Source organism: Botryllus schlosseri, chromosome 1, assembly GCF_051294905.1.
Source record: "Botryllus schlosseri isolate E-star chromosome 1, Bs_hap1, whole genome shotgun sequence".
NCBI lineage: Eukaryota > Metazoa > Chordata > Ascidiacea > Stolidobranchia > Styelidae > Botryllus > Botryllus schlosseri.
In genome coordinates, this window is record NC_137236.1 from 23,490,921 (window position 1) to 23,514,660 (window position 23,740).

A 23,740-nucleotide genomic window follows, 5' to 3' on the forward strand; every position below is an offset into this window, starting at 1 on the left:
AGTAGTTGTAGTTCTAGTTCAGTGCTTCTCAACCGGAGGTCCGGGAAGCATTTTCAGGGGGTCCGCGAAGCCTCTAAATTTATACCAATGTTGATAACGTAATTTGTGTTTGTTTTTTTAATTCGGAAAATCACGAGGCCGTCTCGCTTCATTAAAAACTCCAAACTCACATCAACAGAATGGCCGTCTGATATGAAATTTCCAGCTGTGAGACTCATTTTAATTGCTAAATTGCCAAGAGCCTACTGATACAAATATTTTCAAGAAAAGTCTTTTTTTTGCACGCTCCCGCGGGTCCTTGACGGTCCAAAAGGGGTCCGAGAAGACAAAAAGGTTGATAACCACTGTTGTAGTGGCTGATTTTGAAAATTCAGTAGTTGTAGTTCTAGTCTGGTTTCTACCTCGCCATCTCATCCGCGTAAGCGGTGTCTTACAAAATTACGAGAAGTGGCCCGTGCTACAAGTCGGCAAATACAGAATGAAAAATAAATAATACCGGCCCGGTGTAAATGACCATAGTGGTAGACCAGTGTTTCATAACCGAGTCACGAGTCAATCCATATTTCTGATATGCCCCAACAATTTCTACCAATAGAAAGTGTCAAAATTGCTCAATTAAATAGTTTCATAGACCTGGTACAGGCGTCGCATAGCTTTAGTAATGGATTGGAGCTCATGAGATTGAAATACATACTTCATCGCGACTGAAATATATACTTCATCGCGACCAAAGCAGGCTGACTTGACAAGATTATTTTTAAAAGTATAAATCAAATGAGCAACACTTCGTGACACAAAGTCATGTTTATAACTTGTGCATTGGTAATATAAATTGTCCTATGTACTAAACCTATCTCGATATCATGATGATCTGAAGTCCGAAGATTTCATAGTAATATATCTTTCAGGTTTCTATTTCTCCATATCCAACGATGGTCTACAATTTGCAATGGAGCCTGCACTTGGATGGACTCGTCTTCTCAAAAAACATTGAAAGTTTTGATGAAGCACTTGCTCTTCTGATCGCAGCTCATTGGATATTTAACATCAAGTTTCAGAAGATTATCAAGCACACTCTCACCTTCATTTCGTCATACCTGCTAAAGCTGCCTGGCGTAGAGCTGACAAATTCCGTTGTGAGGACTACCAATATGTTGCCATAAACAATGGAACTGTCATCATAGTTATGTAGGGTTACCATACGGAGGTTCGAGCGGGTCATTCGGAAGTCGATTGTAAGTGCCTACTTTTAATTTTAGTCAAAACCACTAAATTTAAGTAAAAAGATGGTAATTCTGGAGTCATCACTTTCATTCAACACCAAAAGTTTTCCAGCAAAAAATAGCAAAATCTGCTGTCATTCTTGATCAACTAACTTTCCTGAATTGGTAAAATTGTCCTCCTTTTTGATTCCGTAATATGGTAACCCTACAGTAATGGCTGTTTGAATTCGCTTAATAAAATGCATGAAATACTATACTTGTATGTTTTCAATTGGATTTGTATTTTTCGGTATTGCATATAGCGCAGCGATGTGTGGCAGCTGACAGATAGGTTGGGGTGGAAGGTATGTCCCCCATATAGGGTGGAGGGTATTCCCCCATATAGGGAGGAAGGTATTTCCACCATGATGGGGGTGGATTTTCATTCCACCATAAATGGTCAAAAGCGTGAACCACTTTTAATGGAGGAAATCTCCACCTTTTAGATTTACAGTGCGGGTGCCTCCGCTTTGGTTGCCTATTATCACCTGGTCGTAACCAGAGATGGCCACAGTCCGGTTCAGGAGCCGGAGCAGGATTTCAATGTTTTTTTTACCTGGCCGGACTGGATCCGGATTTCGAATTTGGGATGACGGTCGGATTTTAGGGTCTATCGATTTGCGTAATCTATAACTCTACCATGAAATCAAAACGCATGCTACTAAGGATGACCTGATACTTGATTCGTGGCATAGGGACGATTCTTGGTTCACGTACATTTTGTAAAATATTCCTTTGAATAAAAATAAATGAATAAAACATTTGTTACCACACTTCAAGTCACGGCTCACCGGCAAACCTCTCGCGGCACCTACGTTAAAATCACTGTTGTCGGGAAATTCATGTGACCATCATAAAGTTACTTTTTTACGTTGGAAAACGCCATTGTGACGTCATGTTGATAAAAGTCGCTCGCAGCCCTTGCCCCACCACCCGATATTGTCACGAGCCGCCACTGTATTTTACGCAAAATTCGGTGTTTTTACGCAAGACTCGGTCCTTATCGGAATAGATATTGTCCATTGATCTAATCGAACGCGGGAGGAAAGCGCACTATTACCATTTCCCAACGTATCTCGATAAAAATGAATGGCTGACGTATGAGAGAGGATAAGGACGCCTTGCTATACACTTTTACACTGCTGTTGCCAGTGGCAGTGTCTCGAGTTCGACCAAAATTGGGTATCGTGATCTTGATCATGTGGTCTACTGCAAACGGTGTCTCGATATTACCCAATATTCGACATTGCTTAGCTCGAGTTGACTTGTTTATATTCCAATACAACCTTTCCGAAGTAGTAACCACTAGTGAACTTTTAAAATTCCCAAGTTGAAAATCGCTCTCCATCAACTTTACTGCAGTAATTAGGCTCGAGGCGTTAGATGTGCTCACGATTCTCAATGCTGTCATTCTGGGTATTCCAGATTTCAATGAACTTGTCAATGAACATTTTTCAACTTTGAAATCACGCCGCGCGCAATAGGCCTACCGACACAAACGTTAAAATATGCAGGTATGAACTACTGTACTTTTTACTGTACTCTTTTGAATAATTTGAAATACGTAAGCCTTTGTAGCTGCCCCGTTACGGTGTATACTCGTAGCAATGACGGGATCGCGAGTGTGTTACTGGCCTCGGGACCTCGTCAGTAGTAGTATAGTATAGATCGCTCGCGATTCGTAATGGGTTCTTATGGGCCCGCTGGTGACTCGCCGCGAAACTCGTGTTGGTGATTCGCCCTTTTTACTATAGGCGGTGGCGGTGATTCGCCTGTCATGTATTCTGACGCGGTCTCTGGTGACTCGCCATGTGTTCTTATGGGTGCGGCCGTGAATCGCTCTTTCGGGTATAGACATCTGTCGCACGGTGTTGAATATGCATCAAGTAAATAGGCACGTGGTTGGTCCTTAGTTAATGTGTATATCCCAAATTATTATATATGACCGATTCGAGTTAATCCTAACGTTGACGGCGAGTGCGACTTTAATATATCGTTATTCTTATGGGCGCGGCGATGATTCGTACTTTCGTTTATAGACTGCGGGTGGCATGTCGTACTTTCACCAAAAAGGGGGTGAAGTAGTTTGCTAAATCTAGGAATCAGTCGCTTGGTTTTAGTTTACCACAGAACCGGCGTAGACGGCGATTCGAATACCAACAATAGCCGCGTTCGCAACCTAACACTCCAAAAAGATGTGAAATATTCCCTACAAGCGCTCGCAAGATAACACATCAGAATAGCCATCTCTCGTGGTTTGATGTTACAAAGGTAGGAATTACGCACAAGTAATATTTTGGTAATTAGTTTACCACAGAGCCGACGTAGACGGCGATTCAAATATCGACAATAGCTGCGTTCACATACTAACACTTCAAAAAGGGGTGAAATATTTGTAAAACCCCGCGATCACTGACAAGATAATGTCTCGGACATAACCATCTTTCGCGACTTGGTGTCATAACCATACCGATCGCTCACGCGGTGAAATTTTAGTAATCAGTTTGTCACAGAACTTGATTTCGCTGGTAAGATTTAACAAGTAACGAATAACAGACCGCCAGTGTCGGTAACTTGAATAGCGACAAATTGTCACTTATTTCCGCTCTAACCCTAATCCTCTGTGAAGTGAACGCTTATTCAAAAGGGTGTGATATAATTTTAAAATCCAACGACCACTCACCGGATAATGCTTCAGACATATCAATCCCTCATGCCCGCTCACAAGGTAATATTTCGGTAATTAGTTTGTCCCAGAACCGTCGCAGACGGTGATTCGAAAACCAACATTTTGTCACTTGCCTGCGATCGCTATATGTTTCACGCCTCGCGAATAGTGGCTGACTTTAGTTGCGTGATAAGATCCATGAAAATATTCAATCAATGTGTTAGTTTGTCAACTTGAGATGTAACTCACTACACAAATCAAGTTGAATCGTATTTGAATGTATTGATTCGACCCAACTCAAAGCCTTTGACAAATCCTATTAACGCGATCTGTTGAATCGAACGTAACCTGAATATTACTGACGCCAACATTCACCCGCATCGGATCATTCACACATTCCACACCGCTGTTTTAACACTTATAGAATCAATACCAACTATCTCTAACCCGATAATATTAAATCATTTTGGTAATTTGCCAACTTTAAATCCATTCACGGGATGTACTAAAGGTAAATCCAAATAATCCAGAATGAAATATTTGAACTTTGACATTGCGCGAATTGAAATAGGTTTGACAAACATGACTACCAACTTTCACCCAGTCACATTTCAAGATTATACTTCGAAACAATCCTTGAAACTGACAACTCTATTCACGACTCCGTTTCCGTTTGTAAAATAGAGTTTCAGAAATACTATCGCGATATTTTAATGTGTTACTACACACAATACAATCAATCAATGAAATAACACCTGTTGTAAATATTTCTAACTTGACAACCACTTGTGCATACCGCGATCGACTTGTGACGCGATGAGTTAAATCGGAATATTTCAATCTATTTGTCGAAACCTTGAACAAACTATCAGGTTATTTTTTGTTGCAATCGAGTGAACGGAAATAGTATTACGTCTCAACATTTTAACATCTTCCCATACACAAAAGAGTAAATTACAAAAAACCTTGTCAAGTCAATCCGTTTGTAACTTACCCAACCAAAGCAAAAAGTATCCTTATGAAAAGTAGACGAGACTACGCGAGTAATCACCACAATCAAAAATCCATAGCAAGTTTGGTTGTATTCATAGTCCACCAACTCGTATTTTTATTCAACCGTAAAAGTCGTTACTATTCCGCAAGACAAAGAAATTACTATGTGGTATATTTTGTAAGACAAAAGTAATTACTTCTCAGTGTCGGCGACTTGAGATTAACATATGTTTTGAGTATATGATATTTGAATGTCTGACCAACGTAGTTAAAAATTCATTTCTTACGATCGAACACCGGTGTTACATTGAAAGTTATCATACTGTAAACATAGGATTGACACATCGATTTGACATATGTAATAGTTGATCATGACTTGATTATTAAATTATTCGCGTTAATTAGACCCGGCGTTGTGGTAAATGTTATGACAGCAACAAACTTTTCACTACCGTGGTTATTAACATATTGATTTGTAAAACTATACTTGTCTGAAATGTTCTTGATTTGAAAGATATTCCGTGTTGGTACAAATCACTCTGCGTATTACGGATATCAGAAAATATTTTTACAAATGTAGTTGTTTCCAGTAACCAAGACTAAAGATGACACAACAATTTTGTTATTCAAACATTGAACACCCGATGCAAGATGCTTTATTGGTCAAATTCGCAACGGGTAATTGAAACGACTAAGTGTAGAGTCGGTATATCACAGTGGCACGTCGTTACTATTGAATCCAGCAATTGATACGATTTATTGTCGGGATTTGTGACAGCGCATTGAAACATACACAACTTACAGAGTGTGAAAATATCACTTTGGGTATCGAGTACCGTTTGAAGCGTGCGATAAATACATAATTCCGTTCGCACTCTCTAAGGCGTTGTGAAGTCTACAGATTTACACTTCAAGACTTTGATCAACACAGAAGTAATTTGGAATATCTTTACTGGACGCATCCTATTCTACTAGACTTGAGTAATACACAAAACTCATAGCATTAACAAAATCGCAATAGGCGCTACACTGAAATCTACAAAATGTGTTTGTATTGTTACTCAAAGTAGTGATCATAAATTATCATTTGAATAAGTAATTATAATCATAAAACCAAACTTGCGAAAGTCATTACCATAACAAAAGAATATTGTAGGTTGCTTGCTAAATGTATACCGGAAATATTTGTAGAACGCTCACGACCAAAGAAATCGGAAATTTCCCGCCATTGTCATTCATCAAAGTATATGTTGTCACAATACTCAGCCCGTAAAAGATCTTACTTGTATGTGATTGAATCGCTGGTAATTAACTCGCTAAATCAAACCATAAGGAAATTTCACTCACTCATCGGATTATGATATTAAACAGCGTCGCTTAATCGGCGTAGATCGTTTTTTCTAAATGCGAATCATACCCGCCCAACAGAAAACAATTTTCACTCACCTGATAATGAAACCGAAGTCTTCATTCAATATTTTGTTTGTGTCAAATACTTTTCAATGAACACACTGGAGTGGTTGAGCTTTACATCATCAGACTGTCATCTGTAAATCAAGCTTACATCCGATTTGTAACTGTATTGTTTACCTAACCGAGTTGTATGCACAGTTTGATATTTTTGTCATTTAGTGATTGTTGAACATACCACCTTGAAATACTGCGTTGATCATAATTTCCATCATCATGATAAGCGAAGTACATTTGTTTTGAATTCATAACAATCGGCTTTTCTATGACATGATAAATTTTTGACAAGTTATGCTTAGAATATTGGTGCATACCGCGAAAAATAATATACCACTCATATTAATACTGTTACTCCATTCATCGGTATTTTTGTCGTTGTCGATTTTCAAACGAGTAAAATTTATTACTTGAGTTGTTCTGCTTACTATATTTAAATGTAAACTCGCCCGTCTTTCAACAACAAACAATGTTAAAAAAGTATGCAATCAAACACAACAAGTTTTACTGTAGGACACTAATTATTATCCCACATAACTCATTTCTTACCGAAGACATATGAAATATATTCATGTTACACGAAAATATTCGCTCATGCTACAAACCTGTACAGTGATTGGTGATACTTTCAAACTGTTTCGATACCTCAAGAACTTTATTGTCTGAATGGTTGGTCACGTATCTTAATAATCAAGTAGTTCAACACAGAAGTAGTATTAACAGAAACACCAGAGTTGTTTACACAAAAGTTTGTATGTGTACAGTATGCGAATACCATGTGTAAGTCCAGCACAATTGCGCTATCCATCCGAGTTTAGTTAACACAATTTACGACACCGAGGTCGCCTCATCTTTCGTAAGACAACAAACCAAGGCTTCAGGATATGTCCATGTCATAGCAATAAATCAGCTACTCCAACAACAGAGTACATATGTTTTCTAGTTACGGTACTTACATCTTACACACAAATCAATCTACTTTGCTAACGAAAAGTGCTGAGTCAACACATGGTTGTCCTCACAACAATACAACTAAAACATACTATCATACAAAATGGTCGTTATAGTTTGCACACCAATGGTACATCGTACAAGTAACAAGTCTCGAGAATCCAGTTATTCAAAAAACGTGAAAGTATTTCTACACCAAGTCGTTATGTTGACGAAGAAGTATATTGTAATATCATGATCGATTTGTATTCGTTGACCGCAAAATGTCACTACTCTAAATAATTATTTTTCACTCAAACACAAAAACCTACTTGTCGCCATTCGTTTTCATCAAGCACGAGTTCAAGAAACTTACTTACTACGACAGGAATTGTTATTTTTATGTTGTGTAAATAGGTAATAATTAATTTTAGTAACACTATATCAACATCATGGAGTTGTGCGAATAGATTTACACGTGGTCTTGTGGTTTTGATCGAAGTACACAGCACGGTCTAATGTAGAGTCATCTCTATTGTACAGCAACTCGGTAATCGAAACGCATTCATTAACATTTAAACAGCGATCTTGTTTCATCACACGAAAAATATGTTCACTATCGCGATAATCCTTTTCACACTCGTAATAGTATACCAACAGCTACCGGCGACAACGTTTAACAATACCAACGACACTAAACATACGATACCTACCCAAGTAAAATTACCATTTTCACCTGGAGGTCAGCCGTTACCTGAGTAAAAATACCATTGTCCTTTGGGGATTTATCGTTTACTCAGAGTAACAATACATTTTCACTTGGGGGTCTACCGTTTCCTAGAGTAACAAACCCCTTTTCCTTTGGAAATCTATTTTTCCCTGGGTAACAAACCTTTTATGATCAACCCAGTATTTCAAGGTGGTATGTTCAACAATCACTAAATGACAAAAATATCAAACTGTGCATACAACTCGGTTAGGTAAACAATACAGTTACAAATCGGATGTAAGCTTGATTTACAGATGACAGTCTGATGATGTAAAGCTCAACCACTCCAGTGTGTTCATTGAAAAGTATTTGACACAAACAAAATATTGAATGAAGACTTCGGTTTCATTATCAGGTGAGTGAAAATTGTTTTCTGTTGGGCGGGTATGATTCGCATTTAGAAAAAACGATCTACGCCGATTAAGCGACGCTGTTTAATACCATAATCCGATGAGTGAGTGAAATTTCCTTATGGTTTTATTTAGCGAGTTAATTACCAGCGATTCAATCACATACAAGTAAGATCTTTTACGGGCTGAGTATTGTGACAACATATACTTTGATGAATGACAATGGCGGGAAATTTCCGATTTCTTTGGTCGTGAGCGTTCTACAAATATTTCCGGTATACATTTAGCAAGCAACCTACAATATTCTTTTGTTATGGTAATGACTTTCGCAAGTTTGGTTTTATGATTATAATTACTTATTCAAATGATAATTTATGATCACTACTTTGAGTAACAATACAAACACATTTTGTAGATTTCAGTGTAGCGCCTATTGCGATTTTGTTAATGCTATGAGTTTTGTGTATTACTCAAGTCTAGTAGAATAGGATGCGTCCAGTAAAGATATTCCAAATTACTTCTGTGTTGATCAAAGTCTTGAAGTGTAAATCTGTAGACTTCACAACGCCTTAGAGAATGCGAACGGAATTATGTATTTATCGCACGCTTCAAACGGTACTCGATACCCAAAGTGATATTTTCACACTCTGTAAGTTGTGTATGTTTCAATGCGCTGTCACAAATCCCGACAACAAATCGTATCAATTGCTGGATTCAATAGTAACGACGTGCCACTGTGATATACCGACTCTACACTTAGTCGTTTCAATTACCCGTTGCGAATTTGACCAATAAAGCATCTTGCATCGGGTGTTCAATGTTTGAATAACAAAATTGTTGTGTCATCTTTAGTCTTGGTTACTGGAAACAACTACATTTGTAAAAATATTTTCTGATATCCGTAATACGCAGAGTGATTTGTACCAACACGGAATATCTTTCAAATCAAGAACATTTCAGACAAGTATAGTTTTACAAATCAATATGTTAATAACCACGGTAGTGAAAAGTTTGTTGCTGTCATAACATTTACCACAACGCCGGGTCTAATTAACGCGAATAATTTAATAATCAAGTCATGATCAACTATTACATATGTCAAATCGATGTGTCAATCCTATGTTTACAGTATGATAACTTTCAATGTAACACCGGTGTTCGATCGTAAGAAATGAATTTTTAACTACGTTGGTCAGACATTCAAATATCATATACTCAAAACATATGTTAATCTCAAGTCGCCGACACTGAGAAGTAATTACTTTTGTCTTACAAAATATACCACATAGTAATTTCTTTGTCTTGCGGAATAGTAACGACTTTTACAGTTGAATAAAAATACGAGTTGGTGGACTATGAATACAACCAAACTTGCTATGGATTTTTGATTGTGGTGATTACTCGCGTAGTCTCGTCTACTTTTCATAAGGATACTTTTTGCTTTGGTTGGGTAAGTTACAAACGGATTGACTTGACAAGGTTTTTTGTAATTTACTCTTTTGTGTATGGGAAGATGTTAAAATGTTGAGACGTAATACTATTTCCGTTCACTCGATTGCAACAAAAAATAACCTGATAGTTTGTTCAAGGTTTCGACAAATAGATTGAAATATTCCGATTTAACTCATCGCGTCACAAGTCGATCGCGGTATGCACAAGTGGTTGTCAAGTTAGAAATATTTACAACAGGTGTTATTTCATTGATTGATTCTATTGTGTGTAGTAACACATTAAAATATCGCGATAGTATTTCTGAAACTCTATTTTACAAACGGAAACGGAGTCGTGAATAGAGTTGTCAGTTTCAAGGATTGTTTCGAAGTATAATCTTGAAATGTGACTGGGTGAAAGTTGGTAGTCATGTTTGTCAAACCTATTTCAATTCGCGCAATGTCAAAGTCCAAATATTTCATTCTGGATTATTTGGATTTACCTTTAGTACATCCCGTGAATGGATTTAAAGTTGGCAAATTACCAAAATGATTTAATATTATCGGGTTAGAGATAGTTGGTATTGATTCTATAAGTGTTAAAACAGCGGTGTGGAATGTGTGAATGATCCGATGCGGGTGAATGTTGGCGTCAGTAATATTCAGGTTACGTTCGATTCAACAGATCGCGTTAATAGGATTTGTCAAAGGCTTTGAGTTGGGTCGAATCAATACATTCAAATACGATTCAACTTGATTTGTGTAGTGAGTTACATCTCAAGTTGACAAACTAACACATTGATTGAATATTTTCATGGATCTTATCACGCAACTAAAGTCAGCCACTATTCGCGAGGCGTGAAACATATAGCGATCGCAGGCAAGTGACAAATTGTTGGTTTTCGAATCACCGTCTGCGACGGTTCTGGGACAAACTAATTACCGAAATATTACCTTGTGAGCGGGCATGAGGGATTGATATGTCTGAAGCATTATCCGGTGAGTGGTCGTTGGATTTTAAAATTATATCACACCCTTTTGAATAAGCGTTCACTTCACAGAGGATTAGGGTTAGAGCGGAAATAAGTGACAATTTGTCGCTATTCAAGTTACCGACACTGGCGGTCTGTCATTCGTTACTTGTTAAATCTTACCAGCGAAATCAAGTTCTGTGACAAACTGATTACTAAAATTTCACCGCGTGAGCGATCGGTATGGTTATAACACCAAGTCGTGAAAGATGGTTATGTCCGAGACATTATCTTGTCAGTGATCGCGGGGTTTTGCAAATATTTCACACCTTTTTGAATAAGCGTTAACTTCACAAAGGATTACGGCTAGAATAGAAATAAGTGACAATTTGTTGGTATTCAAGTCTCGCCGGTGGTGTATCTGTTATTCGGCACTTATTACACTTATCATGAAATTAGAGTGAGAACATAAAGCATCAAGTTGTTGTTTTCGAATTTTGATGTCGAGGTGATAAATTTACGCATTCAATTACAATTCAACTTCGGTTGTGTATTGAGTGATAGATCGATATGCCGGAAGTGGTATCTTGTGAGCGATCGTAGGATTTTTACAAATATTTCACATCTATTTGAAGTGTTAGTTTGCGAACGCGACTATTGTTGATATTCGAATCACCGACTACGCCGGCTCTGTGGCAAACTAATTACCAAAATATTACTTGTGCGTAATTCCTACCTTTGTAACATCAAACCACGAGAGATGGCTATTCTGATGTGTTATCTTGCGAGCGCTTGTAGGGAATATTTCACATCTTTATGGAGTGTTAGGTTGTGAACGCGGCTATTGTTGGTATTCGAATCGCCGTCTACGCCGGTTCTGTGGTAAACTAAAACCAAGCGACTGATTCCTAGATTTAGCAAACTACTTCACACCCTTTTTGGTGAAAGTACGACATGCCACCCGCAGTCTATAAACGAAAGTACGAATCATCGCCGCGCCCATAAGAATAGCGATATATTAAAGTCGCACTCGCCGTAAACGTTAGGATTAACTCGAATCGGTCATATATAATAATTTGGGATATACACATTAACTAACGACCAACCACGTGCCTATTTACTTGATGCATATTCAACACCGTGCGACAGATGTCTATACCCGAAAGGGCGATTCACGGCCGCACCCATAAGAACACATGGCGAGTCACCGGAGACCGCGTCAGAATACATGACAGGCGATTCACCGCCACCGCCTATAGTAAAAAAGGCGAGTCACCAACACGAGTTTTCGCGGCGAGTCACCGACGCAGCCTATACCTGAAAGGGCGAATCATGACCGCACCGATAAGTACACATGGCGACTCACCAGCGATAGGGGGGGGTCGAAAAGGGCGAATCACCAACACAGTTTCGCGGCGAGTCACCAGCGGGCCCATAAGAACCCATTACGAATCGCGAGCGATCTATACTACTACTCTCGTCTCTTTGGAACTGCCGCCTGCTCAAATGACACTTACAATCACGCCACAAGAGACAACACCACAAGTCGATGCGGTTATAATATTATAATAATACGACACCAGAAACTCATAACACGATGCTCACAGACACATATAACGGAACCCAGACCATCTATAACTCCTACACCAAACACACAAAGCACACTGTACAGCAAACTGTGACGCAACTGCACGCAAACATACCCATCAGCCCACAGCCAACCATCTGCGCAGATATCCCGACCGGTACATCCTACTCAAGCCTGCAAATACAAGGCCAACTACCTACTACTTCACGCCCTAACTGCCTAATATAGTGTTACCATAACGTCCGGAATTTCCCGGACATGTCCGGAATTTCACTGTTCAAGTTAGCGTCCGGGAGGAATTTCTAAAATATGCCAAATGTCCGGAATTTTGAAGACTTGACGTAGGCTCATAATTTTTTCGTAAATCAACATAAAAACTTTATTTTCGGGACTATTTATGCTGATATACATGTTATTTTTCTTCGCGCTACGCGCGATTTACTATCACATTTATTGATTTCAATATGGCGTCTAGGACTACCACCCTCGCAAAAAATGCAATAAGATATAAATAAAACAACCTTCATTTACTGGAATAAGCCCAATTGTAATCGTATTTATAGGAGAACGGTATCTTCCTAGAGATCGTTAAGGCCGCTTAAATGCTTTATTCAAAGATAGTGGTTCCAAACGTTGGGGTCGTTTTCCTTCATTCTGTGGTTTGCGAATATGTTGAACGTAATCAGCTTCCTAAATAGCCCGTGAGTAAGTCTGGGCAAAGCTGCTGACTTCTTTTAGTAATCGGCTCGTCAAATTTGGATCTGGGCCACGGAACATTTCAAATTGGAGATGGAGTCGCGACCATAAATGGTTGGAAACCACTGGATCTGGGGTGTTTATAAAGCACCGTGGTGCGCACCGGCATGAGGCTGATAAACAATCTTATCGGTAGGACATAGACATGACTTAACGATGTGCAATTACGCTCCCTGTGTTTTCGAACTCATCATCCTCCGTTAGCTCTACCGCTAACTCTGATCATGAGGGCGGAGAGTAGTATAGTAATATACGGAACAACCAATATTATTGACAGAATTCATTCAAAAAAATTTAACGACCAAATGCATATAGAAACCAGATTCATATAGCAAGCACCCCCTCCCGCCCTAGAAGTTGCATCGATTACCCCATAGTGTGGGCTCAAAATCATTGTATATTTGGGCGGGAAGATGCTGTAAACAAGTGCTTTCGGTCCCGGTTACACAACACACAGCCACATACTCCTGAACCGGATCGTCACCTGGTCTATGAGCAAAACTTTGCTAGCGTGACGTCATAACTCATTTTGAAATCCGGTAGTGGGCGCTGAAGAGTGTCCGGAATTTGGGTCACAGAAATATGGTAACCCTAGCCTAATACCACCACTACTTCATGCCACTGCTCCAAACTACTAATACTTCGCGCTACCAAACACAGAGACAAACTCACTCGCATCCATCTTCAGCCGCGCTCTCAGCCAACTCCTTGCTCAACTAACTCAACAAGCGGTTTCCAGCCATACCACGCGCAACAATATTCTAAACGTCAATTACAGAACATTCTGAAAACCTCGCTTTTCCACACCTTATTAACCATGCTTAATGTTTATACCCAATACAAACTGAGTGTGACCACCACGAAGTCACATTTTCACGTCGGAATACACTATTGTGACGCCATTTGGACAATTAAAATCGCGATATTGTCCCGAGCCGCTACTGATAGTAAGACAATGGACACTGGATTGACTATTATCCAATTTGATCCAATTGTTTACGAAAGGTCCGAGTGTATTTATGTGACCAAATTACTCGGCCTAATAAAGGAATCGTCAACGTAACCGTAAACGCAATCACATTGCTACGTATATTGGCAATTCATGTTTCGCGACATTTCTAAAATTAGGAAGTATAGAAACAGTCATCTACTGTACAGAATTATGGTAAAGTAATCAGTAATAGTAAATAATGCTTTTTTTTGTAGCTCTCAAATCTGTATGTAATCGATGCAAAAATGCCTGCTGAAACTTTTCGTGAAATCGCAATCACCCTCAAGACCACATGTTGCAAAGAGATACAGTTCCAAAACTGCGAGTTGACGACACGGAAGCTCTCTGAATTCTTCATTGGATGTAAAGACAACCATCTATCTGTAAGTTGAAAGAATGTTCCTGAAAGGCGAATTGTTTAGATTGGGTGTGAGCATCAGGGCGATCGTGATCTGTCGGTACATAGCGAGATCCAATCGAGAGCCACGCAATACAAACCATATGACTCATTGGGTGAAAAGGGCAATATTGACATGAATTAGTCATTACTCGTGAGATTGGTAGACCACGGAGACGTCTGCATCTGTGAAGTAGAAAGCGACTTACTAGTAGGGCTGGGCAAATTCGAGTACCTGAGTGATTCGATTCTGAATCACGTAATATGCTTCGAGTCGAGTCGAGTAATCGAGTATCACTCATTATGACGTCATAACAGAACGTGATGTGTGAAGGTTTAAATATGTATCTTTTATGCCACCACGAAGAATATAATGCCTGTTATCCATCACATAAAATATATTTTGGTATTTTTCGATCATACCGATTTTATTGCACTTGGTGACAATGTTGCGGGATGTTGGAAATCTGCTAGTTCCAGCAACTTCGCAGCTTTGTACTATATGTTCCGTATGCTACGATACGGCCAATCAAGGTTTCAAGGCTTCAACAGTGAAAATTACTGTCGAAACTATAATTTTCGATGATAAATTAACTTCCAGTGGCGAGGAGCGTATAATTCCAGTACTCGAAAAAATCTTCTTTCACTACTCGACTCGAATCATTACAATTAATACTCGATTCAGATTCGAGTGCTCGAATCATTATGCCCAGCCCTACTTACTAGTGATCACCCCCTGGTCTGGATCGGAATAAAATAATCAAAGTTACTTCAATATATCACAGAGGTAGTTGAAAATTGGCATGGATTCGTTCTGAATGTGCATCAGTCGGTTTTGTCACTACTTGATATATATGATGTCCTATATTAAAGTCGGATATAATCGTAATTTGATGGAAAAGTTGAGTTTTGATGCATGAGAACACAAATGCACAAATTACCGGACATGATGATTTCTAGAGTTCGCCATTTCGTCGACATATTTGGTGCTAGAATAGGCACATAATCGAAACATGATCAAAATCTGCGTAAGCCTATCATGCGACTTGGTCAACTACATCTAGCCTACTCCATATAGCAGGGGTGGGCAATTATTTACTCAGCAGGCCAAATTAAAAGCAGGAGATACGTTGGCGGGCTGAATCAAAAATTTAAATGATAATCTGCGGCGTATTAGTTGTTTTTATAAATTGACACAGTGAATGACATTGTTCATGTTCACACATGCTGCTCAGTATATGTGTTGATATTAGGCCATGAGAAAGTCACGGGTAATTGACATTATAATTCAGAACAACACTAACATCATAATTTTTAACTATGTTGTATTCCACGGACACGTTTTTCTAGTGAGATATTAAAATGAATTTAGGATACTGCAATTCCTGTCTTGGTCGCCGCCTTCCAAGTAGTGTGCAGCGTGGTGAAATAGCCTTGTTGCTGATGGAAACTAGCAGTGTTTCCTAAATTCGCCCTCCCCTAGCAGAGTGTCTATATTCGTGTTTTTCCGTCCTCAAACCGACCTAATATATACTCCACGGCGGCCTGATTGCCACAGACTATGATGATGGGTTCACCTCTGACTCCAATATACAAATATTTGGTACTCAGAATCTTTTTTGGAATTTCGTCAGGCGGCCCGCACTTTCCATTTTTGAGATGCTCGGACGTTTATCGCTTATGGGCGATGATGACTGATTAAGCACGGACACTGGACACTGATTGACTGGTTTTTACGAATTGGGGATTTCGAAATGCATCACGTAACAATTTGGGCAGGCTGCGTACTTGAGACTCCTGCCATATACGGCTATGAGAGGGATTGCATATTAATTCTGTGTGGTGCAGGTGTCTCTGCGCATGAGAAAACAAAGAGACAAGTTCGAGATAATTATAGTCGCCAGCGAATACATTTGTTAAAAAAAAACATGAAAATTGCTAATTCTGTTGCTAGCCCGTGTTGGCGTTGATCATCTTCTACGTTTTTCAGATGCTGAAAATGTCAGCTGTAAACTATGTAACAGAGTATGTAGTGTACGGCCAACGGGTTCCAGAATTGAACTTGATTGCTATCGAATAAAACGGCGTTCGTCAACTTCGCTTTGATGACCGCATTGATCAGATGGTCTCTGGGGTTAATATTTACGGACCATGATTGTATTCCTATTGTTAATTCTACAGTTCCTTATACACCCGGAACTCACATTTGATTATTTCACAACGTTCAATCGTTAATATTCTACCAGTAGACATTCTATAAGCGATCATTATATTCTACCCGTCATATCATCAATAGTATTTCTTTTATTGAAAGTTTATGCAAACATGTGGTAATATATATATGTGTTCAATATCTCGGCAATGAAAATGAAAAAAAAATATATAAATTTATTGAGTCGATTGATATTGACCATGGTATCAATAACAACTATATTTGGAAGAATGCTAACTAGCTTTTAATACTTTGGAGCTGTGTTATCTAAAATTGCTTATTAATTATATACCTGACTGTCAATTGGAGTATAGGTACCCTAACTTTATTTAAAAACGAACGGTTGGATCAAATTCACATCCCTATGTCGAGCATGATCGATAAATCATATGTAACTGTGTGGTGTCTTTAGATGGGGGTGCAAATTTTCAATAGAATTTGGAAATTCATTCCTTATTCTTTATTGTGGTCTGCATTTATACGAATGCATTGATGTAGTTAGCATACAATTCGCCATATCATTGGATATGTGGAAAGTATATTATATCAATGCGAGGTAAAATGATATAATATAACCTAAGTCAAAATCACTTTTGAGTATAATTCACACATATTTGTTTCATACAGATTTCGAGACTGAACATCTTGGATAGTACAATGCTTCCAGACGCTTATTACGACGTGGCAAATATCGTCAAAATCACCAAATGTACTAGTCTGTGTGTCCGATATTGTGATTTGTCAAAACAGAATTTGGAAAGCTTGGGTAAGGGTTGCAAGGAAAGTCACAGCTTGGTAAGTTGGTCAATTTTATTTTTCATCCCAACTTTTCTAAAAAGAAATCGAATCCGAAAACCACAAGATCACCAAAAATATTTGAAAGGCATTTCATTTTTTGTCCAGATGTCCATTATGGTCCATGGTTATTGTTGCTGATGTTGTTTGTGATATTCATTGTGTTTTCGACTACAATGGTCATTCACACTGAACCGATTAAATATATTTTGATTCCTTATCTATGCCGACACCGCTTGTGCGGATTAAATGGTGTGGAGGAGCCTAGATAAACCTGTAAACCTTAGTAAGGGATTCAGGAGTCGACCTCGGTCGTACTCGAACCCGCAACCTACTGGTGTTGCAACTGTGGACCATACCACTACGCTATTTCGGCACCCAGCACGTCAGAATTCCTCATATTTACATTCGCTATTGTGGCATTTACATCACAGGACGTCGGAAACGGTGGGATTACTTGAGATGGCAGGCTTCTTCACATAAAAATGACTGCACAGTTCAGATGAGCGGGGTCAGCACTCTCAAAGTTAGGAGTCAGCAAACGTTTTATCTGGTGTTATGTATTCATAATCGACATCTATTCGCGTTACGCACAATAGTGTAATTAGTGCGGAGATTATACATTTTGCATTAAAAATGAACATATTGACAATTGTTGATATTAAGAAACTTAATTTCGAAAAAATGTTGCGTTCAAGTTTTAAAAAAAGGGATTTATATCGAAGTGGCGTATAACGTACGTAGAGTATATAGTCGCTCCTAGTATATACTCAATTACGAGACATTTTGTAGAATGTCATGTTGCATTTTATGGCAGCCCAAAAGCAATCAATTGAATTATTCTCTTGCCGAACACCTGCGACCCGACATACATTATTGTTTGTCTCGTGAAGAACTGCAAAGTTTGAAAGGTGTGACTTCCGTGCCATTAATTTTTGATTTAGTTTAAGGCAGGGATCGCCAACTCAAAACGGGTAGAGGGCTCTTTTCAAATTTCATTGAGGCCGTGGGCCGCAAGAATGCAATATCGAGACAAAATAGACCACACTTAAGCAACCATTACTTATATACGCCACTACAACGCTGTGCTCTCTAACTTTGGCGAATGGCATAGTTCCAGCCAAAAGTACTATTTGATTAAAGAAATGCAAAGATCATGATCATCTATTTAATATTATTTTGAAATATGAGCTGCGCACGATACCCAACTACACTTTTCAGCGAATAAGGAATCAATATTTAGTCTAGCGCAGTGGTTCCCAAAGGGTGGGGAATTCAATGGTTTCTGTTGGGGAATAGACGCATTTGTTCAAAATTATATAGAGGAGAGTCTACATATTCACGGAGACACATGCGCAATTACCGTTACCAGTTAAATGCTCTGGAATGTATGTATCGAAAATTATTTTGCGTGTTGTTCACAAAACCTCATTTTTAACTCTGGATGGCCAATGATGGCTTCACAAACGCATCCAGCACGACTAGTTTGACGTGAGATAACTCTTTCGCGAAATTTTGAGCGTTACTGGTATCGGTTCACAATACGTTTTATGATGCAGTTATAGACGATTGTCTTGCGTACTGGTGTAGTTGTGTGTCTTGTATAGTCAAACCAGCAAATAGCTGCTCTGTGATGACAGAGTGATGGGTAGTGGGGAACAGGACCGTAACTGCCGCACTCCAACCCCGCGATTTAATATTGCCGAATATCTTATTATTGGGAACCCGTCCCTCACGAAAATACGTAGAATTTATAGAAATGGAGACTTCGGCGTCGGCCATTACTGCGCCACGACGCACCAGGCATATGAAGTTGTAAGCCATGTAACATGCAACTCCGAGAAGTGTGCCAGAACGATCAGCAGCGAGAAGACCTTGGCCGAGAAGGAATGCCCTTCTGGTGACCCAAAACTTCGATGTATATACAATATACATATATGTTTAATTGGCTAAATGGCTGGCGCCGAATGTTCCTGTTCTGGCGATCTGAACATCACAGGGCAAAATCCCGCAGGGAAAAATTATTTGCCAGTAAAGCAATACCAATTTGACATCGTGTGTGCCTTTTACTTTTGGCGATTTCCATATCTTTTGATGCAGCAGATAGGAGGTCACGAAATAGCATGATGTAACTAAGTCAATATACCAACGGGACCGCCGAAGATGTTCAATTCATATTTAGGGGTCCTACCTTTTCCAACACACCTCACTCAGCTCTAACGACCAATCTGATTACGTGAGCAGAGAGGGGATGAAAAATTGATAGCAAAATATATGCAGTTCCCGATCATATTGGCCGATGCAAACACTAATTATATAAATTTTTCGCGCTTTGCGCATTTAGTCAAAATAAGGCGACGCACTAAACAGTAGACCTAATGTAACTGATAAGTTGCAGGGGAAAAGCGTACAGGCTCAGCGGGGCTGAGGGGGTTCTGGGGGGCCAAGACCGACGGTTTTGTGGCGGGGCTGACAAAGTGCTGTTACGGTCCTGGTGGGGAATTAGGGCTCGGAATTAATATGAGCTGGGGAATGAAGACAAAAAGGTTGGGAACCACTGGTCTAGCGAGACACTGCATTAGCTGAAAAACTATATATCTCAGTCGTAAAGCTTCATCTTACGGGGAGCAATAAGCTCTTTTCTAAGCGTCTCGGTCTTTGCAGTGTCTCAGCAATCGCACGCCATGGCATTATGCCGAATTGCCGATTCATATCAGATGATTCTTATTCGATAGAATGCTGTAGCCATTTCAGCTAGCGAGGAATAATGATGCAAGGCACAATATAATAGCTTAGTTTGCAAACAGCAACAACAATATTTTGAAACTGAAAACAATTTCGTCATTTCAAACTGCTTTACTTCGCGTTCTTCCAAAATCTGTAATCAGTTCGCCGGTCGCAAATATGACTGCGGGCCGCGTATTGGTGATACCTAGGGCTGGGCAAAATCGAGTACCTGAGTGATTCGATTCTGAATCAAGTAAAATGCTTCGAGTCGAGTCGAGTATTCGAGTATCACTCATTATGACGTCACAGCAGAATGTACTATGTCAAAGTTAAAATATGTACCTTTTATGCCATCACGAAGAACATAATACCTGTTATCCGTCACATTAATGATACTTCGGTATGTTTTCGACCATACCGACTTCATTGCACTTCTTGACAATGTTGTGGAACGATCATGACTTCGGAAATGTGTTATTTCCAGTAACGTTCGTAGCTTTGTACTATGTCTATCATGCTATGCCAATCAATGTTTCAAGGCTTCCCCAGTGGAAAATATTATCAAAACCATAATTCTTGTTAGTTCATTAACTTTCAGTTGTGAGGAGCGTACAATTTCAGTACTCGAAAAAAATCGTCTTTTACTACTCGACTCGAATCATTAAAATTAATACTCGATTCAGATTCGAGTACTCGAATCATTGTGCCCAGCCCTAGTGATACCCAGTTAAAGGTAAGATACGTTTTAGCCATGCTCAAGTCAGGAAATAAAAGGGATTAGGCAATTAGCTGAAATTCGGCAGAAATTATCGACTCATGCAGAGTTCATAAACTTCGTTTCGCTCAGGCGACATCGCCCCCTTTCAGATGTTTTCACGCCCCCACTTTGGAAAACATTGGGATAGAACCCCACAAAAAGGTTCGCGTTCACACAAACCAGAACTTTTCAAGGGTTCCAACCATCTCTTTTTTTCTGCGTTTCTGATTGGAACTGTCTGTACATACGAAGGAAGTTAGCAAGAATAGAAAATAAACGTTCAAGAGCAGCACCTGTTTGCTGGCAGTATTGAAGTTAAGCGTATAGTGCTGGAGTTTTAATTACAAAACCCGTTGCTTCATACCGGTGATGTTGTCTACATCGAAATATTTAGACCCCAACATCTCGCGATCCACCCATACGTTAAGAACCACTATGCTATGATAACCAATGTCGACCACGCAGTCAAGATTCAGATTTGAGATATCGCGTGAACTTGTAAAAACGTCAGACCTACTGAAATTTCACTCCGTTATAGTTGGGATTTTCATCGCTCCAAGTCAAATGATTTGTTTCATTCGGTTGTTTATCATTCACTATGACTAGTTAATTAGTCATCTACAACAACGGGCCTATAAACTGATACAATGTGTAAAATGTCAAATTATAAGTTGACCGACAGGCAAAAAAACTTTTGAATTCTTAAACTTCGTTAAGTAACGACAGTTCCAAACAGATAAGTGCTCCACATCTAACATTTTTCGAAGCAATGCCCAATTAAATAGTTAAGGTCAAAAGTTTATTATGCATTTTTTTAATGTCAGAAAATGCCAAAATTCTAATTTTGATAGGTCAAAAAATACTCGCCCGATTTATAGGAAAGGTATATTTCATTACGTGATATGAATATAACAAGATCTATACATGTTGATTTCAGATTCCTAAATTTGGGATTGATTGGTCAAATATAACTGCAACTGATGATCATATATCAATTCTGTGTGACTTGATGGCGATTGTTGGAGAGATGCTGGCTCTATTTAATTTGGAAATTGATGCTGAAAGAAAGCAAAGACTAATAGATGCACTTCACCTCGAAAACTCTAAGGTCAGATTCTGACTCCGTACCAAGTGTTTAATATTCTATTCACTGCTACCTTGCATTGGTAATCCCTCCACTTTTCGAGTCGGCAAGGAGTACTCTCGTTACGCTCGGCGACGGAATTATTTTGATCTACAAACTGAAATATATCAGGATTGCTCGCCTTGTTGCGCGTGTACCTGTACAAGTCGTTAAAACGTCGTTTCGAAAATCTCTATACCTCAGCTGTACTATCGACGGTTTTCATCATTTAGTACTGATAAACTTATCGCAATGTTGTACCAAACATAAAATATATACGGAAACTATAAATTGTTAAGTTTATGTATCATAGGGTCACTATATTTTGAAATCGAGAAAGGAGGACACTTTTTTTCCAAATATCCAGACTCGGGATTGTGGAGTAAAATTCAGAAAAATTATAAATTTTTCCCGACATTGCAGTTGGTTGACATTTTTTTTAAAAAAAGGTCAACTTACCGGCCCAACTCTGGAAATACAGCTTATCTCCCACATTCTCCGTTGGTTGACTGAAAAAAGGTCGTCACTTTTGTTGGAACCACGAAGTTCCTATTTAGCGTCAGTCATGCCAATTCACACTACAATCGATCCATTACATTTGCTCTAAAAACTGTAAAGGAGGACGAATTGCCAAAAAGGAGGGCATTTAGGCGTCCTCAGAGGGGGACATTTTCAAAAACTCGAAAAAGGAGGACAAATCCTCCTAAAAGACTATGGTAACGCTAATGTATCAGTTCCACTGTGGTCACTGCCCGAAAATTTCAATGACTTCTTTACCTCGGCATCAGAAATGCATAAGTACTACACACGTGCGTCCTCGTCGTCCAAGCATCATATGATCGACGCAAAAGATCATCGCTCTAGTGTATGGAAGAGTAGGTGCCGCCGGCTTACCCTCATTCGACGAGCATGTCTTGTCCACATTCAAGTCGAAATACAAGCAATTTCTGCTAAATGAATACTTACTTGGTAGCCCTCTACTTTACCGGACCACGACCTGGTGTATCGATCTCGCATACCGTCACATGCCACCTGATTTTGTCGCTTGTCATTTTATGTTAAATTCTTTACTTTTCACTAATTGTGCATGCCTCCTTTTTACATCGCCTAGGCTAGAGGTGTGTTTGATTTCGAAGACCACTCCAAGTCGTTTCGACACCTTCCTATCTTTCATTGTATCGCTGTCTTGTGGTGTATCGAAATGATGAAATTGTTAGCAATAAATTGAATTGAATTGAACGCTACTGACGTTCCTGCTTTTAGCGCCAGGTTTCCTTTACTATAGTTTAGACACAACCAAATCGCACGCCTGATTGTGCGTGGGTCACAACCCTTCTCCATTATTATGACCAGACATGGGGTAATCGCGATTAGTAATCGTAATCGATTACGACGATTACAGCATTTTCAAGTAATCGTAATCGCAATCGATTACATTCGAAAAAAATCCGAAGTAATCGTAATCGTAATCGACTACTTCACATATCTAAACGATTTATTTGTGAAAGAACGATTACTTTTTATTTGCACAATGAATATGACATAACCGAATAT

General features: G+C 39.1%; 1 protein-coding gene across 1 annotated transcript in view; it reads left to right on the forward strand.

Annotated features, from left to right (window-relative positions):
- LOC145434274 (uncharacterized) overlaps positions 1–18,270 on the forward strand; it is a 47,274-nt gene extending 29,004 nt beyond the window's left edge. The window contains exons 4-5 of the mRNA XM_080311640.1: positions 14,391–14,558; positions 17,412–18,270. Coding sequence (XP_080167766.1) covers positions 14,391–14,558; positions 17,412–17,720 — 477 coding nt within the window. The 3' untranslated portion in view covers positions 17,721–18,270. The remainder of the gene's footprint in view (positions 1–14,390; positions 14,559–17,411) is intronic.
- The last annotated feature ends 5,470 nt before the right edge of the window (positions 18,271–23,740 follow it).